The sequence below is a fragment of the Calidris pugnax genome, unplaced genomic scaffold (genome assembly GCF_001431845.1).
Source record: "Calidris pugnax isolate Ruff unplaced genomic scaffold, ASM143184v1 scaffold143, whole genome shotgun sequence".
Lineage (NCBI taxonomy): Eukaryota > Metazoa > Chordata > Aves > Charadriiformes > Scolopacidae > Calidris > Calidris pugnax.
The window spans coordinates 333,027-351,635 of record NW_015090861.1 but is presented as its reverse complement, the minus strand read 5'-3'; the positions used below and the strand labels follow the sequence as shown (position 1 = coordinate 351,635).

Sequence of the window (18,609 nt, the reverse complement as noted above, 5' to 3'; positions counted from 1 at the left end):
GGGGGTTAAGGCTTTTAAAATTTTTCTTTGATTTTTTTTTTTTTTTTTTTTTTTGGTAAGAAAACCCCTATTTCTGTATGTGATTGCTCTGAATGTTTCCTGTTGCATGTGGAACAACCACAACATTCTGCTGTATTTACTGGGTTGTGCTCTCTACTGTACAAATTTGTGCACAGACCAGCCTACCTGGCTTTGGCATTTAGGCTTTTACTATCACAAGGTGCTGCTTTGTGCTTTTTCCTCCTATCTCTGGGCTGGGGCTGAAGGAAAGAATAGGATTGTTGAATCATTTAGGTTGGAAAAGGCCCTTAAGATCATGGAGATGTAGTCAAAGAAAGGGAAATTGCACCAGGGCTATATTTCTTGGTAAATCCCAGCTGCTCTGCTCGCTTTCTGGGACAACTGACAAAAGATTGGAGTAGTTTATGCTAGGACACCAAATGGGCATGTAGCCACCCCAGATTTACAGGGGGTCACAATATGCTGAAATCAGCCCATCTTGAGCTTCATCTGTATTTAAATAATCAGTGACTCAGGGAGGAAGTTAAAAAGTTGAAATTATCAGCGCTGCAGCTGTTTCCTAAGAAACAGCTATTAAAATTGTTCCAGAATATATTGTAGCACGTTTTTGTTTTCATGATTTCTGGTGACAGGTTGAAGTACATGGATGAGGTTAATCTCTGAAACACGTTTTTTTTTCACATGAGGAGAAACTACTCCCTAGAGGAGAATTGCATGAAGTAATGATGAGTAGTAATAGCTTGGGTGGGGACCACGAGCAATTTAGAAGAGGCTAACAAGAACCACGCAGCACGGCTAAATTCACTCCCCACAGTGAATCTGATCACCTAAGGACATAGTCAGGGTATGGTTTGCAGGGAGAGATAAGGTCTCCTAGTAGACCAACTGGAAAAATTGACAAGCCTTTGGTGTACAAGCCCTCCCATCTGGTCTGCAGTAGGAACAGCAACCTTTGCTGCTAAACACGTCGAGAATCACAGCTCTGGGGCTGCAGATCCAAGGCAAGTGAACCTCTGCTATGAGGACAGGCTGAGAGAGTTGGGGGTGTTCAGCCTGGAGAAGAGAAGACTCTGGGGAGACTTATAGTGGCCTTCTAGTACCTGAAGGGGGCTACAGGAGAGATGGGGAGGGTCTCCTTATCAGGCAGTGTAGGGATAGAACGAGGGGGAACAGCTTTAGACTGAAAGAGGGAAGATTTAGATTAGAAATTCAGAAGAAATTCTTTACTCTGAGGGTGGTGAGAGCCTGGCCCAGGTTGGCCAGAGAAGCTGTGGCTGCCCCATCCCTGGAGGGGTTCAAGGCCAGGTTGGAGGGGGCTTGGAGCAACCTGGTCTGGTGGGAGGTGTCCCTGCCCAGGGCAGGGGGGTTGAAACTGGATGATCTTTAAGGTCCCTTCCAACCCAAACCATTCTATGATGCTAATGCAGCAGGCAAGTGCAGAGGAAAAAAAGACAGTCTTACTTTCTCTTTTCTTTCTTCCAATACTTGTTCCCTCTTGCTACCTCCTCACCATAGACTCATGTGTCACCCTGTCTTGCACTGAGCTCCACGGGCCTTTCTGTGAGCTCCCTTAATTCATAACATGGTAAAATACCATCCAGCAACAAAGCTAAGTCCATTTTCTGCCTTTCCAAGTGGGTTAAATCAGCTCACAGAGGGGTCTGACAAGCTCTGGAGCTGGCACTTCGTCTGTGGTGACAATGTGCAGTTGGAAGTGGAGGACAGAGATGGGAGCACTTGGCAGCAGCAAGATGTTAATTTTTGTGCCTTGTGGGGCTCTATCTTGTGCCTTGTGTGTGTTAGTGTGAGATGACCTGAGAGTAGAGGTAATTGGACTCACTAAGTACAGAAAAAGCACTAGCAGGAGGAAAGGTGATAGGGAGATGGGTGATAGGTAGTTTGTGGGACGTGTAGATATTGGCAAGAGATTAGAAGGATTTTTTTGTAAAACCCTTATCTCTTAAAAGCTGTAAATTTCAGTTCTTGTGCTCATCTTTTGCAGGACTTCTTGTGGAAGGATCAGAGAGCCCCCCATAGCAGTGTTGGTAGGAAGGGAGGTAGGGAGGTCTCTAGTCCAACATCTCACTTGTAGGAAGACTGTTCCTAACACTAGGTTGCATCAGAGCTGTCTTTCTCCAAGTCTTGAAAACTTCCCAAGGATAAGGATGCATCCCGCACCCTCTCAGTGACCTCTTGCAGGCTGTAGTACCCTCAGTTCAATTCATCCTCCTACTGTCCTAGCCCTCCCAAGCTGCAGTTTGTGGCTGTTGCCCCTCTTACACCATGTACCACTACAGGCAGAGAACTTGGCACTTTTTCTGATGGAAGTAGTTGAACAGTTTGTCAAGGTGTCTCACGCCTGAGGTTCTGCCTTTCCTCGTGCCAGCCTTCCCCCTAGGTAAGTGTCCTCTGCAAATCAGGGCAGGCAGGAGCTGTGGTGGGGATTCTGTGAGGAATGGAGCTTTATGTCCACTGCTGTCCCTCTGTCTGAATGGATCTGGATGCACAGTGCTTATTTTCTCCAGGAAGTTTTGAGGGAAGAATTTGGAGCGTGGGCTGAAGTATATCAGTGGCGGGAAGGGCATTTGTAAGATCAGTAGGCACATTTGTCAGTGGAGGCATGCAAAGTCTGTGTTTTTCAAAACTCAACTGCATAAGGCAGTGAGGAACCTGATCTAGCCTTAGAGTCAGCCCTGTGTCCCTCACCACCTAAATCCTTTTGTGATTCCGTGTTGCTTGGATAGAGTTTATTTTCATTTGTGTTTTGCTGCGAATGGGCTTTGCTGGTGAGTTTACGATTTATAGTAGAAAAAATTCTCTCCAGAAATGCCTTTTCTCAGAGTCTCTCCTCTTCTTGCTGTTGGGGAGCCCTGTGCAAATGAACCTCTGCTGTTCTTAGTCCCTTTGGAGATGGGTAAAAAAAAAAAAGAGGCAGCAGAAAGATACAATGATGAGAAAGGGCTTCAGGGAAGGAAAAGAAGAGAAAGTCTTGGGCAAAAGATACAAGTCAGCTCTGGAGAACTGATGATCTCTGAGGATGGCTTATGTCCAGCTACCATCAGACTCCAGTAAGACAGGAACTGTAAAAAATGGCAGGAGACATTAAGTCAGCACTGTGGAGTGCGAGAAACCAGGCTGAGTCACTGTACCCTAGAAAAGAGGATGACAGAATCCTGTTTGGAAAAAAACAAGAAAGTGGTAAATTTATTATCTGGGCTCCTGTTGGAGATGGGGGCCGGGAGGAAGGAGGAGAAAGTATTTGAGCACTGGACGTGATGCTGCTTCCTTCCATGGAGTTTTCTGCTGGGACTGGCAAGTCCCTGACAGACAGGCCTGGATAACAGAGGTTTAGTGTCTGTGCTTTGTTTGTGTAGCTACAACGAGGCTGTAGTTCTGTCTCGTGTATTTATAATGCAGATGTCACTATTTTAGTCCGTCCATAAATAAATTGTATGACAGGCAAAAGGGGATAATAGTGGATAGGGAGATTTTAGTTAAGGTGAATTACACTATGCTATAGGGCAGTATTTAAAAATAGGCTTTAATCTCACCTTGCTCTTCAGCAAAAAAACAAATAAAATTGTTAGCTATTGCTAATAAGTTAAAAGATTTATTATAGTAGTTGTAGTTTCCTTTTGTAGTTGTCCTTTCTGAAAATGCATGTCACTGTTGGAGTAATGTGTTCCACTAAGTGAACGGCATTTAAGGTCAACTTTTTTGCAACAAGAAACTGTTTTTCCCAAGGAATTCCCACAGAAATTCAGCTCGTATCACTCACTTAATTTTTCCCAGCTAGTTGTAATTAACTCCCTGCTGTCTCCATAGTGGTTGACATCTGGTTATACCCATCCCAGAGCGTTAGGTTTCAAGATTGTTTTAGGGAGCGGGATCCTCAAGAGCCAGTTGCTGCTTGTTGTTTTCTCTTTGTGGTGGTGTAGACAGCTCATTTCTTATGTGACAAGGAAGAAGGCAAAGTTCAAAAATCTTACTTCTATTCCTGAAGTAGGAGCTTCTGAAAAGAAGCCACCCATGAGCAATGCTTCCACCTTGTTTGCCTTGGCCTGAGTAGGACCTAGTGATTCAGCCTTACTGGGAAGGTCATCAGCAAACCTATGTCTGAACTGGCTCCCTACTTGGGAGCTCAGGAGCATTCCCAGTATTTCTCCTATGGATGTCTAACCTTTTGGCTTGTGTTGTGGTTGTGGATCAGGAAATTAATGTGGATTCCGGGGTCCTGACTGTGTGTGAGCTGGTATCAAGTGTTGCTGACTTTGACAGTACCCGGAGGAAAATGAGTTGCTCTGCTTTTGGGAAGGTGGAGGGCAGGGCAAAGTGGATGAGTTGGGTTCCAGGATGATCAGCTCGAGTCTTGTGCCGTATCAGGATGTATGGGGTGTGCAGAAGAGGAGGAAAATGGCACAGTGCTGTTGTGGTGGTCTGCTTTGGGGATGCCTCTCTGCCTTCCAAGAAAAAAAAAAAGAATCTAACTCTATCATTCTCTTGTACTGTAGGGGGATATTTTGTTAAAGTGAAGAGTTAGTGCCCTTAGAGAGCAATATATTGGTTTGCTTCCTTTTGATTTGTGGACCTTTTTGTTCAATTTGAGTCATTTCTTCTAGTTCTTCACAGTCCTGGCAGCTAGGAGTGCATGTGTGCATTGAAGAGATCCATGAGCAATAGACCTGTTTCAGGGAAGTGGGTTTTCAAGACAAACAGATGTTAAGTCCTATTATAGAAGTCAAGTGGCTGGAGTTGGCACCTCATTGTCTGTTCCAGCCTTGCATTGTTTGTATGAATATGGTGCTGTGAGAGACTGGCAGGGGTTTCCCCTCTGCTGGAATCCAGAAAGGGAAAGCTGCTGAGTAGAGTTGGGTTGTGGCTGGAAAAGCCACGAGCGACGCAGGGCAGAGAGGGTGACAGGCAGATCGTAAAAGCAGAAGTGGTGACACACATAAGGAGCCCTCCAAGCCAAATTACTAGCTTGACTTAGGCACAAAGGTCCAATTCACTAACCTGCTCTTTCCCAATCGGTTGGAGGCTTCTTGAGAAGACCTCCCTTGGAGAGCTCCATTCACCCCTGTTGCTTTAGCCTCCTGTACTGAAGCAGGCAGCCATGGGAGGAAGGCTCTGGGGCTGTGTCCTCCCTTCCCAGGCACGTTCAGCCTGTCCGGGTTTTGGTTTTGTTACTCTACTGAGTAAAGAGCAAAAGGAAGCCAGGAGAAGGGTTGTTTTTCATTAACCCATGGAGCTGCTGCTCCTAAAGTGAGTAAACCAGCTTCCCCCCAGCTTAATTCCTGCCACTGTTTCAGGTCCCCTACCTGCATCGTCATAATGTGGGACACAGTAACCAAGGCTGATGCCTACTCTGTTGCACAGCCCTCTTCAGACCCTTTGACCCTCTTTACTGGCTCACTTGGAGCTCCAGCATCATTTGGGAGTGGACACAAACACGAAGATATGCAGTATGTGGGAGAGCAGGAAAAGTCAAGGAAGGGAGGAAGAACAGATGGTGGTAATTGGGCTTGTTCTCCAAAAGTTGAGAGCTATATTGAGGACCGTGCTGATTCCTTATACTAGTATTGATATTTTCAGAAAACCTGATGGCTGCAAGTACTCTTCAGTCTTCAGCTGAAGTCCTGTGTTGCAAGAGAGAGGAGGACTTAAGTGAAGCCAAGCTCCTGGTTAATGTGTTCTGTACAGACCAGTTATGGTACAAAAGTGCTCTTGGGCTGGCACGGCTGTGCAGGCATGTGTGTTCCTGCTCCTGAAATGGGACAGCATTTGGAAGAAGGAAGAGGTTTTCCCCATTAAAAAATAAAAAAAAAAGAGCAGTGAAGTGGAGGAGTAAAGAGGAGGAAAATCCTTCCATCTCTCATTTTACAGGTCTCTGAAGAATGGTTTGTAAAGTATTCTAAAATGGAGAAAAAACAGGGCTTAAGGAAGCTTTTACAGTTCTCACTTTGTCTTCCTGAGAGCAAACCAACAGCAAGTTGGAGCATCCAGTATGTGTAAAGAAAAAAGCTCCAAACTTCTCGAAAATTATAAGGCAAAGCATTTAGTCAGTTCATCATATACATTCTTCTTTATTTAGTGAACTCAGGCTTGGCTGCTTTATCCTGAAACCATTTTGTTTTGGAATAGAATAAACAAAGTGAAAGTTGCAGCTGTATTTACTTGACCGTTGCCTTATTAGCCTCTTATCACATATGCTGTTACATTAATAATAACTCTTGCATTGGAACCATTGTGCAACAGGCAAGCCTGTCGCCTTTTCCCAAGAAAGTGTGTATTCCTGGGGGAGTAGGGAATTCATCATCCTTTGGCATCCTAGCATCTGAATTCTGCTGCTTATACTGTAACTACTTTTCAGAGTTTATAAAAACTCTATATATTCCCTCCTATGTCTGAAAATTTACCTATTTTAGGATCTCATTATGTACTGAAACACAAATGCTGCCTTTTATGAAATATATTGACATATGGCTAGAGCCAGAAGATTCCAGAGGTCCATTAGAAAGGTGATCTGGTGGAGATCACCATATCAGCCATATGTTTACTACAGACAGGAGAGGAGTGGTAGGATGGATGGAGTGATAGGATGAGGGGTAATGGTTTTAAGCTGAAAGAGGGGAGATTCAGATTAGATCTCAGGAAGAAATTTTTTACTATGAGGGTGGTGAGACACTGGCCCAGGTTGCCCAGAGAAGCTGTGGCTGCCCCATCCCTGGAGGGGTTCAAGGCCAGGCTGGATGGGGCTTTGAGCAACCTGGTCTGGTGGGAGGTGTCCCTGCCCAGGGCAGGGGGTTGGAACACGATGATCTTTAAGGTCCCTTCCAACCCAAACTACTCTATGATTCTGTGATTCTATGATTTTGCACTAACTCTGTGTGCTGTATCATGTGGGTGCCTGATGACAAACTGCTGGCTGCTCGTAATTCCTAATGTCAAAATTGACATTAAAAAATCAAAAATTCAGTCAAAAGTGCTCAAGTTGGGCATAGAGTAAGAGGCTTCTTGACATTTAGAAGGCAGTCTTGGAAATCTTTCCTTAATTTATCTGTGAAGCGATACTTTGCCAAATAAATGATGTTCTCAAGGAATGGAAAATGTCGATGTTCTGAGGGTAAGTTTGCTCATACTTGAGGCAAGACGTTTGTGTGAGTGGGTGTTCTGGTTCTAAGAGGAGATACTAATAACCAGATTTTGATGCTTTGCTGCTTTGGGGGCAGAATGACAACACAGTGACCAACGTGAGAAGAAATAGAATTGTCCTTGTTCTGTGGTATTGCTGAATTGCAGAGTGTGTTCCTTTGTGATTCAACAGTATATTGTACTCCACAGCTACGTACATAAAATGCACAGAAACTACATAAAAGCAGTTATGACAGATCCTGAGTTTGGAATGTTTGATATTGCAGAAAAATTTTAATTGGCTACTTAAGACATGCGTTTTTATCTCTGTGCCATAATTTAATTGGTGGTGGGTTTTAATTTTTTCCCTAATCACTGGGAGCACAAACTGTTTTCTCCTGCTCGGAATGCCATGCTGTTAAAAAGTATTTGTTATTCATTATATTTTCAGGTTCAAAGTAAACAAGAGAAGAAACCTGGAACTTCATCCCCAGTCCCTTTGAGCTCTGTGGTTAACCCTTGTGCTCCTCTGCCTGTGAATAAAGCCACCAGCAGTACCCCTTTGTCCATAAACATTCCACGTTTCTACTTCCCTAAAGGACTTCCCAATGTCTGCACTAATCACGAAGAGATCATTGCCAGGATTGAGGAAGCATTTACAGAGTTTGAAGATGAGAAAGCAAACATCTGTGAAATGGGGAAAATTGCTAAGGTAACTATTCTGTAGGTTTTTTGGGGTTTTGGAGACAAAACTGAATGAATGACAAAAGTACCTCACAGCTGTTCTCAGTTTTGGTGGAAAAAAAAGAACTAATATCCTTTTGCTCTGAGTGGTTTTGTTTAGATTAAGAAAATAGTAGACAAAGATAAGTTCAGTTTGCTGCTTGTCCCATCTGATATGTTCTTTCTTGCTTTGATTTGCAATGGTTCTTTCGGATTTTTTACCAAATATAAATTGTATTTTTGGTTTGGTTTTTTTTTTTCTATTCCTCCATAATTATGCTCAGGAGATGGCACTGCCTGATGCCCCAGACTAAGTTTGTGCTAGGTGTCCCTCTGAGCTGGACATGCTCTATGTAGGCTTGAGAGAGCAGTTGCTTGAGAAAGCAGTTTCCAGCCTACGCCTCCTTGGACGGAGAGGAGGGAAAGGCTTAGTCAACCCTCAGCCACCGAGATGCGTACGTTCAATATCCATAACGCAGGTGTCAGCAGCCTTGGAGTTGTTACAGTCTGCTAATGAGTTCCTGGCTTCGGGGAACAAAACACAGCACTTGTGTGGGAGCACGCTGCAGATGGGTGGTTCTATTTTCCTCTCCTTCAACCATGGTTTTTAGCAAGGCTGATCTAAAACTAGCAGTTGTCAGACGCAGCTCATATGTTCGGTTTGCCCTGAACGTGTCTTTGGCACTGTAGATTGAGCAATGATGTTCTGTCCAAGAGGAACACTTGTTTTCCAAGAAGGAAGAATTTATTTATTTTTTTTTCCTGAGAGACTAGGTTGTTCATTTGTTTGTTTTTAGAGAAATGGAGTGGCATTATTTGTAAACCATCTCTGAAAACATAAACAGAAAAACTTGTGTGCTTGGCCATAAAAGGGTTTGAAACTGATTTTATGACAAGACAGGCAACTGTGTGTGGCCTGTCATGTTCAAACTGGGGAAAGCAGGAAGGTGGTGTAGAAGAGACCTCTGACTTTCTGTCTGGTCTCTACATCTGATGTGCTCCACACCATTTAGCTGTTGTAAGGCTTGTGCTCCCTGCGATTATGGATAATGGTACCAGTTTTGGGGCTCTGAAATAAGCTACACAAATAACCCAGCAGCGAGTAAATGTCACTCTTTCCTCAGAGCAGTTAAATACCTGTAGAGGTACAGTCACCTGCTGAGTCCAAAAGTGGTTCTTGTGCTGACTGGGGTTCCCAAAAAACCACACAGACAAAAAGTTGCGACTGGGTTTTCAGTGTAGTCTTGGTCAATAGAAGAGGTGAAAGAGGCTTTGGGGAGAAAGCAAAAGTGATGCTTCAACTACTTCTTCAAAATATTCCTCCTGTTTGGTGTGATATCCTTCTTACTTGTGCCTGGCCCGAATCAGCTGTGTCCCTCCCAGGTCTGTGTTTTGCCAATGTTCTGACACCTTGGCTGGAGTCATAAAGGTGGCTAGAAAGATCTTTGTGCTAAAGAGTAGGTTTCTTGAAGGTGTCAGCAGCTGAATGTTTGAAGCCGTTTTCAAGCCTGCTATTCTGAGGCATTAGAATACAAAATGCTCGAGCTTTCATTTGATTGCCATTCTGAAAGCTAGTAGCCTCTGCAGAGACTAATTAAGAAATTGTTCAGGGAGTCCTTTTGCTGGAATCAGCCTCTCCATTCATACTTTCATTTTTTTTTATCCTGCTGTTAGCTAGTGGTGCTGAGAAAATGGGCTGTTCTGGGTGGAAGGCACTGAAAGCTACAGGATGAGAATCATTTAACCTTCAGGCATTTAATCCTGTCAGTGAGAAGTCAGCCCATGTAGAGAATGGGTCATCCCTTTCTAAGGTGGGTTATGAGGTACCTGGTTTGAGTGGCCTCTGGAAGGAGGTGCCTGTTTCTCTCCACAACACTTTTTGGGGAATCTTGCTAAACAGCTCAGTCAAAGACCAAGCTGAAGAGTGTGATAGTCTCTGTCAGGCTCAGAAGAGGATCAGGACATATTTCTTAGCTATTTAAAACATCATATGACGAAGTAGAAAGTTATTGGTGGATTCTGAACCTTGGTTTACAGTAAATAGCTTTTTTGACTAATCTGTGTGCCGTCATCACTTCATTTCCCTTACGTAAAACTCTTGGTGGTGAATTTGGTGTGTAAAGAAGCAGGCTCTTCTTCACTTTTAAAAGGTGACTGCTTTTGTGTTCCTTGTTGCAGATCTGTGGCTGCCCACTCTACTGGAAAGCACCGATGTTCAATGCAGCAGGAGGAGAAAGGACAGGATGTGTATCTGTCCACTCCTTTGTATCCATGTGGAGAAAGTGAGTATAGCAAATGCAAAACTCTCTTTCTGGAAAAAGAGAACAGCCCCTCTTTTCCTTTTTTTTTTTTTTTTTTTTTACCAGACTTTTCAAATCGTTGTCCCTTATTTAGAAAAAAAAAAATAAATGGCTTAAAAATCTCTATTAGCTTAAGCTTTCTTCCGCAACACTCCCTGAACACTTGTTTCCACGCTGCACCAACAAACTTTGAAGCAATTGTATAGATATTGAGACTTTCTGATCTGGTTGGCATATAAAATATATTAATGTGCTCCCTAGAAATATGGCAGCCTTGTGTGAGCTGGTTGATAGGTGTCAGTGGACAATATTGGGATATATTTATCTGAGACCTTTTTGCTGCTCACTCACTCACACTGAGTGAGTGCCTTTTGGCAATGGGGAGAGGAGGCGTGTGATAATGTTACAGGAAAGGAAGAAGGAATGTAAAATAAAGAAACTTCATACAAGTAGATACTCTGGGGGCTTTAATAGTTACTACCTTCCTCAAGCACACGCTGTACAATAAATCTGTGGGGTTTGACAGTCACTTCCACATACTGTTGTCGAGGCTTCTTTTTGAGAGCTCTGGAGATACTGTGCTTGGAGTCAGAGGTGTGAGATGGAAAACAGACTTGCTCTCTTGCCTAATCTTTTTCCCTCCAGGGTGATTCAGGTGTTAGTCTAGTTTGGGAAAAACCTGAACAATGTCCCCATCTCATATCCAGAGTTCTTACTTTTGACTTAATGGTTGCTCTTCAGATTCTTAAAGTAGCCTTTAACCCCCAGTTCCCAAAGTATTTCCTGTGACAATATTGTCAAAACAGTTTCTAATTACCCTGGCAAAATTGCAAAAATGTTAGGGGATGACTGTGTCAGTCAGTTTCTCTTGACACAGACAACATTTTTTCCTTCCTTAGGTTCCTCCAATTACTCCTAATTAATCCCTCATGTATGATACCACATATTTTCACTCCTCTGCCTTTCACATCCTTCAGATATTTGCAGACTGTGGTCATGCCCCTCTTCTGTATTCTTTTAACCACACCATTTCCAAGCCAAGTTTTGTGTGCTTTTCTCACTTTAATTGCTCTTTTAGAAAAGATTTCCTCCTCCCCCAGCCTTCCCTTCCCCTCTGACAGTAGCAAAATTTTTTCTGGAAAGACAATAGACAGAAATAAATGTAGTGTTCCTGGTAAAGTTAGACTACAGCTATCTGAACACAGCCATAATTTTCAAACAGTTATCTTTAATTGCTGAAGCCTATTTTTAAGCATCTCAGTAGCTGACCTGACTTTATAAGTGCTACATGCTCACTGATCTCATTTGAAGTCAGTAGGAATTACTGGGTATAGCAGGCTTCTGAAAATCAGATCTTCTGGTTGTATTTTCACAGTTATTAAAGTATAAAAGGTAATTTTCTGAGTAATTTATGGTTTCCCTTGTACTATATGAACAGCTTAGTGTTTGATATATCCAAATGTTCTTTTCTGTTACAGGTATTCAGTAGCAATTTGGTAAATGTCACGGAGTTTCTGTTTTCATGAGTATTTCTGTTTGGAGTGAATTAAGAAATTGTGATATCTTTCACCAGGGTAGTATTTTGTATTAGAAGAAAGCAGAGACAAGAATCGGTGTCAGATGCAAACTGTCAATCTAAGGAATGAGTTCACATGTTTCTCTAAATCCTCAGTCCTCCTAATTCTTTAATTTCACTGAATTTCTAGAGTTGGAAGGGACCATAGAGATCATCTAGTCCAACTCCCCTGCTGAAGCAGGATTGCCTAGAGCTAGAGCATGTTACTCAGGAGCATCCAGGAGGAGCTTGAAGATCTCCAAAGAAGGGGACTCCACACCCTCCCTGGGCAGCCTGTTCCAGGGCTCTGCCACCCTCACTGTGAAGAAGTTTTTTCTCATATTTGAGTGGAACCTCTTCTGTTCCAACTTGTGCCCGTTGCCCCTTGTCCTCTCACTGGGAACCACTGAAAAGAATCCAGGTCCCTCCTCCTTCAACCCTCCCTTGAGATACTTGTCAGCATTAATAAGGTCTCCCCTCAGCCTTCTCTTCTCCAGACTAAAGAGTCCCAGCTCTCTCAGTCTTTCTTCATAAGGGAGATGCTCCAATCCTTGAATCATCTTTGTAGCCCTACGCTGGACTCTTTCCAGTAGTTCCCTGTCCCTCTTGAACTGGGGAGCCCAGAACTGGACGCAGGATTCCAGTTGTGGCCTTCCCAGTGCATTGGGCTGTTCTTCAGTGCACAGCAGCCAGCTGTGCTGTGATTAACAAGGGGTGTTCTTTTCCCTTCTGGGGAGTGATTTTTCTGGTTGAAAATGTAGCGACTGTAGTTTGGTAATACCCTCAAATATTGAAATGTAGTAAAGGATTAAATTGGAGAGGATGTCTGTTCTGGCATCCCATTAGGTCGATCCTATTGACTTCAAATGAGATCAGTGAGCATGCAGCGTATTGAAAAGTCAGGTTACTTATACAATGCTATGGAATCAAAGTAAGAATAGTCTTCAGTAGGAAACCTTGTTCACCACAGCAGCATTAACATGAAAAAAAAAGCTCCACTGGCTGCAAGTATCGTAGTGCTGCTGGAAGGTATTGAAGAAAATGGGTGCTGGTGGGCTGAGGTCAGCTTTGCCTAATTCAGTGGGGATGTATAACGTGATAAGGCACTTCATAATCCATCTCTGGTGGCTTTCCTGTGAGGTACAAAGTGGTTGGAGTAACACTTCATCTCTCTCACAGAATCCTGCGTAACTGCCACGACGATGCATCCAGATTCACATACCTCTTAGCGAAGCCCGGCTGTGACTACCTGGAACAGAAGGACTTCATCCCACTGCTTCAGGTACCTGCAACAGCTCAGCAGTGAAAGGACAGGAGAGCACCCTGTGTTTCTTCTGTAACTACTTTATTTTCATGCCTTTAAATGTTTACTAAAGACACGCAGACCTTTGGTTTGAAGACCACCTGGGTGGGTTTATTTTAGAGTGAAACATAAGCATTTTAAGTGGACTATTTGGCATAAGTGCCAACCAGCTACATATCTTGCTAAAGTCACTGAGGATTTTTAAAGCTTTATATAGTCTCTTGCCTCTTGTTAGGATTTGTATTTATCGGTGCCTGGTAACCAGGCTGAAATTTGCCCCATTTCTCTAGGTGGTTATTGGGGAAAAAAAATGCATGGCGCTGTTGCACAACGTAAAAGCTTATTAGAAAAGTTGCAAAAGTTGCTTGACAAGACAATTATAATTGAATTTATTTAGCAGGAGTACCAGACCACGTGGAAATTGTTGCAAAAAATTTTGCAGTTATTCTATATATATGCCTCTAAACCTGCTAGTGCACGAGTCTCTGCTGATTTTTTATTTTTGCTAATACACCGGCTAAAACTGTGCATCCTGCTTTCATTGCTTTCTTTTCCTTTGATTCACATGTGATATTTTTAACACAGCAAAGTATCACATTCTTTATTTGTGGCCATTTTGGCAGGTTCTAGATAGGTTTAGGGTTTCTTTATACTTTTTCTATAAATCTGGTCCATCTGCTCCTCTGCTCATCTGTTGACACTTTCTGAGCCTTTCCATGTATCTCTACATTTCTCACAGTGCGTTGCCCTCTGTGCAAAATCTCTCTGGAGATGTTTTGTTGGGGAAAGACCTTAGTGTCTGTGCTGGGTGTTTCTGTGTCTCCAACAAAACTGGGCTTGTGATGGATACATTTTCTCGTTGTTCCTTTTCATCTCTTCTCCACTGGGCACGCAGCCTTTCCCTGGTTGATAGCAGCTCTGGTTTTTAGCTGTTGTTGCAATCGAAGGCGTGTACAATCTTGTTTGCCAGCCAGAGGCTGGCAATATTACACCATCGTGTTAGACATCCAGTCAGACTGGCCAAAATCTGGTCCTATCACACCCCTGAGGGCACTGTGTCTGCTTTATCCCTTCGTCATACCATGGTATAGGCAAAGCAAAACTTTGAACACTTCTCCAGGTTGTTTTTTTTTTTTTAAGGGTAGAAGGCTCAGACACGTAGAAATTACACAAACATTGACTCATACACGATCTGAGCTGATTCATTCAAGATCAGTTTCTCCATGTTTTTGGTCATGCATTTCTTGGCGGATTTGGCATCGTGATCCAGTGTCTGGCTTGCAGACAGCTCATCTTGAGAAAGAGGCATCTCCACAGGTAGCTCCAGTAAATTTTGGAAAAACACTGAGAGTACCTGCATACATTCTGAGGCTCACAAGAGCTGTCATTGTTGTGGAGGACATAAAAGGCAACTTTCTCAACCTTTCAAGGAATGTTTGTTTCTCACACCTAGCTCTAATAAATGTTAATGTCTTCAATGAATGGCGAAAAAAAAAGTCTTGCAGAGGAGATAGTTGCATGGTCAACTAACTAATTTTATGTCTCATTCAATGAAAATGAGTTTTCATCTACTCACTAACTCTCTTCCTTTGTTTTTCTGTCCTTAAGTAAATCAAAATGGCCAAACAGGTGCGTATTTCCCAGAAAATGTATCTATTTATACTTCTGGAAGGCTCACTGTAGAGATAAAAAGATGTCATTTCAGTTTTATTGTTAATGCTGCGAATACGCTTTCAAAAGTAAGCAAAAGTATTGGCTTGTAAACCGATAAACTTCTAAACATTAAAAGGAGAAGAAAACCTATTTCATTTTATTTGGTCTTGTCTTGCAGGATGTGGTGGAAACACACCCTGGCCTGACGTTCCTGAAGGATGCTCCGGAGTTCCATTCCCGGTATATCACGACGGTAGGCTGGCTCCTTTCATCTCCTGCTGTACCAACCCTCCCTTTATGATTTATCACTGGTCCCATCAGCAAATCCTTCAGTTATTTCAAAAAAATAGAAGTGTTTTTAATATCACTGGCAATGGGTTATTTTAAGAACTGCTTCCAAAGGAAAAATGAATCTGCCTGTACATACAAGAGGTTATTCAAAAGGTTAATGATGATTTTTTCTGGTCTTAAGCAAATATATAAAAGCAGGTTTTTTGGCCTTTAATCCTGATGAAGGAAAATGAGAGGTCCTTCTTTGGTCTTTGAGAGCTGCTAAGTTACCCCTATCTCTGCTGGGCTGCTGAGGCACGGAGAGCCGTATGTTTGAAGATTTCTGTTGCTTAAACATGGAGAATTTGTGACTGTTCCATGGTACAAAGCATCCGTTGCACACAGGGGTCTCCTGTCCAATTCTCCTGCCTCTCACTCTTGCCAGAAAGCCTATCTGGTCTTTCTGAGCCACTGAGCTTTTGTGACTTGTGTTTGTTGTGGGTTTTGTTCTGTAACTTTGTTCCAACTTTGCAGTCAGCACTTAAAGTGGTACTTTACCTCAATAAGTTTGTACTTTTTTAAGCCTTTAGCTTGTCTTGTGTCGGGTATGAATCTGGATAAGAGGTATAAATGTTGGTATGTTTTATCTCTGCAGTGGTAACGGATCCAAATAATGACAGACCTGATGGGAGCTGTATCCCACCAGGGCTCAAGGGTTTAAAGTTTGCTTGCCAGGGTCTGCATGGGGGCCAGCTGCACCGCATACTGGCAGCTGGGAGGTTACTGGCAGACACAGCCTTCTTCCTTCCCTGTCAGGAGCAGATGGCAGAAAGACACTGTTGCTCTGAGCAAACCCGGAGCTGTCACGCTAATGTTGTATGAAAATGTGTAACAAGGATCAATTTTAAATGTCTGGATGCACTTGAACATGACAGTGAATATCGGTGTGTTTTCAACATATTTAGTCCCCATGGAGCAAGACAACAGATACCTTAACTGTAGTAACTGGCCAGAGTAGGTATAACAATGGCCAGGGAATTATGGAGGCACGTGGATGGGTGTGTGGAAGGTGCCTGTGGCACATTTACCCTGGTATTTGGTGTTTAAAGTATATGGAGGGGTGAGAACTGAAAGATTTCAGGTCACACTAGCGTTGGTTTCTGACTGCAATATCAACCAGTTGTTCTTTGGCATTGAGCAGGTCAAGATGCAATGTGTGGTTATCCTGGTGCTGGCTGTTGGATGGCAGTTCTGTGCCATCTGCCTTTACAGGTTCCTCTGCTCAAGCCATGTGCTATTCCTGCATTTTTTGGGGTCTAAAGGAGGGAATAAAGGCAAAAACCAAATACCTTTGTAGAGTAATCCCCCAAATGATCACCCTTGGTATCCTGAAGCAGCAATTGCTGCACTCTCTGGGCTTGATGGATGTGCAATGCATGTTCTGGTTGGTCTGAGTGACCAGCTGTGTGGACCTGAGGTTCTAATTCAAGACAGCTGAAGTACAGGCTGCTACTAAAAAGGGCCAACACCTTTTCCTTCCTCTCTCCTTTTCCACAACTTCCCTGTGCCTGTGTTACCACCATAAAGCAGTCACAGAAATGGACCCTCCGTGAGTACATTAAGTTCCTCAGTGTTTCCTGATTCTTCTTTTGTCTCCTCTGTACTTTTCCTACTTCATGCTGAGCCCTCGGGCACCCTTCCTCACAACACTCTGATGGAGGTGGGTTTCTAGACTCTCTCCCAGGCAGCCAGGAGAAGATGGTGCTTGTGGTTGAGGTGATTGGTGTGCAGTGCCGAATCTTAGAGTTGTGATGTCCCCACACTGGCAGGACAATGCTGGTTCTGGGTGTCTGTGCCGACAGACAGATTCCTTCTGAGCTTTGGCCAGATCACTGAGTTGGAGCAGAGTCAAGACCTCAGGAGACAGACAGTCCCTTGGGTCAGGTTGTTCCCATCTGGAGCGGCAGTACTTGGCCCGCTGCAGCAGTGGCTCTCCTCTCTGATACCAGGAGTCCTTATTTCTCACCTCTCCTTCCACAGACAGTTTGGAACTTCTCTCTTTAATGTTACAAAAATTCAGTATTTCCACCAGGAGGTAATGAAGGAAACAGCTTTGTCCTTGGATTTTGAGACGACTCGGATCCTTTTGCTGCCCTCAAGGTAGAGTGCCTTATACCTATTACACTGACAGAATGCTGTATTTGCTGTCAGTGCCAAAATTACATTTTATTTTTGTGTTACAGATGAGGGCCGTAAGGAGACACTGCTTTATGTGTTCATTGCTGGACACATCACCTGGAGAGTAAGCTAACAGTCTAGTATGGGTAAGGAGGGTATACACATTTCAGGGGGTTTTTTTGCTCCTCCTTCACCTTTTAGAGGTGCCTTTTGGATGCAGTAAGCTGTAATTTAGTCTGTGTTAGTACCTGTGAGCTGTTGCATTGCCAGTATTCTGAACTACTTGTCTTTCTATCAACAGAAACCGACTTCTGAAGCTGGTGAAGATGATGCAGACTATCACGTGGCATTTATTGTAAAAGCTTTTAAAATGTGACTTCTGCAGAATGTTCAAACAAGGCTCCGAGCGAGCGCTGCAGTGAGCACTGATTGCTGTTGTTGAAAAGCTGAGTCAACTGAAAACAACTTGGCAAAACACAACATTGCTTGTTGAAAAATGCTTCAGCTTATGCAGTGTTACCAATGTGGATGTGTAAGGGGAAGATGCCCTACAGGGTTTAATAAAGCTTGGTGGGTTTTTCCAGCAATGGTATTGCTGTTGTTCTTCCATGGGAAGATTGGAGAAAGGTCTAGAACTGACCCATCAATGGTTTGGGTCCTGGAGGTAGAATACATGAGGATAATGGGCAAAAAGGAAAGGACTCCCCCTTCCAAAGGTTTGTGTACTGAATTCAGAATAAATAATCTTCCATGCTGGGAAAGACAAAGCCAGTTATGGCTTTCAGTAAGGCATAACTGACAAGTGGGGCTTGAATGCTGCAGATCATCTCAGGCTGTGTAATTATGTTCTAGGATGTTTTTTGACAGCTTAGTTGTCACAACCTGGGAAACAGAGAGAGAAGTATTGACATTTTATACTGATATATACACTATGTACTATCCGTTGGAACTGGACCATTATTTGAATAATAAAGCCTGCACTGAGTGACTGGACATGATAAAAGAGATGAAATGAGATCCCATTGTACCTCCGAATGCCTTATTTTTACAGCTAGGTGAGGAGAGAGCAGATGGAACATCTATAGCAATATGGTCTGATAGAGGAACAGTTTCTTACATATCACAAACAAGGGGATATTTTGTTGTCTTTTATTACCCTGCAAGCAGAGGAAAAGATGATGATTGCTGATTAGGGGTCCTTTTGCCCATTCTTGGGATTGTTGAGTCCTTGGAATGGTGTGAAAACCCTGTATCTTTAAGAATTGCTACAGAGTTGACAGGTGTGATAACGGGTTATGTATGAGGTGAGACACACTTCAGTTCTCTGAGCTGTTGTGCAATCTGGAAGCAAGGGCCAAACAAAGTCCAAAAATAGTTCAGAATGGCAGTGGCTGCCAGAGGCATTAAAGAAGAAGAAACAAACATACGGCTTTTTTCGTTGTGCTTAAGACCAGAGAAAATCATTGTAGTTATCT

The 18,609-nt window shown here is 43.2% G+C and overlaps 1 protein-coding gene across 1 annotated transcript in view; it reads left to right on the top strand.

Annotated features, from left to right (window-relative positions):
• Positions 1-18,609, top strand: part of PPP2R3A (protein phosphatase 2 regulatory subunit B'', alpha) — a 50,071-nt gene that overhangs the window by 15,777 nt on the left and 15,685 nt on the right. Inside the window, 4 exon segments of the mRNA XM_014944247.1 lie at positions 7,604-7,864; positions 10,054-10,157; positions 12,910-13,012; positions 14,865-14,939. Coding sequence (XP_014799733.1) covers positions 7,604-7,864; positions 10,054-10,157; positions 12,910-13,012; positions 14,865-14,939 — 543 coding nt within the window.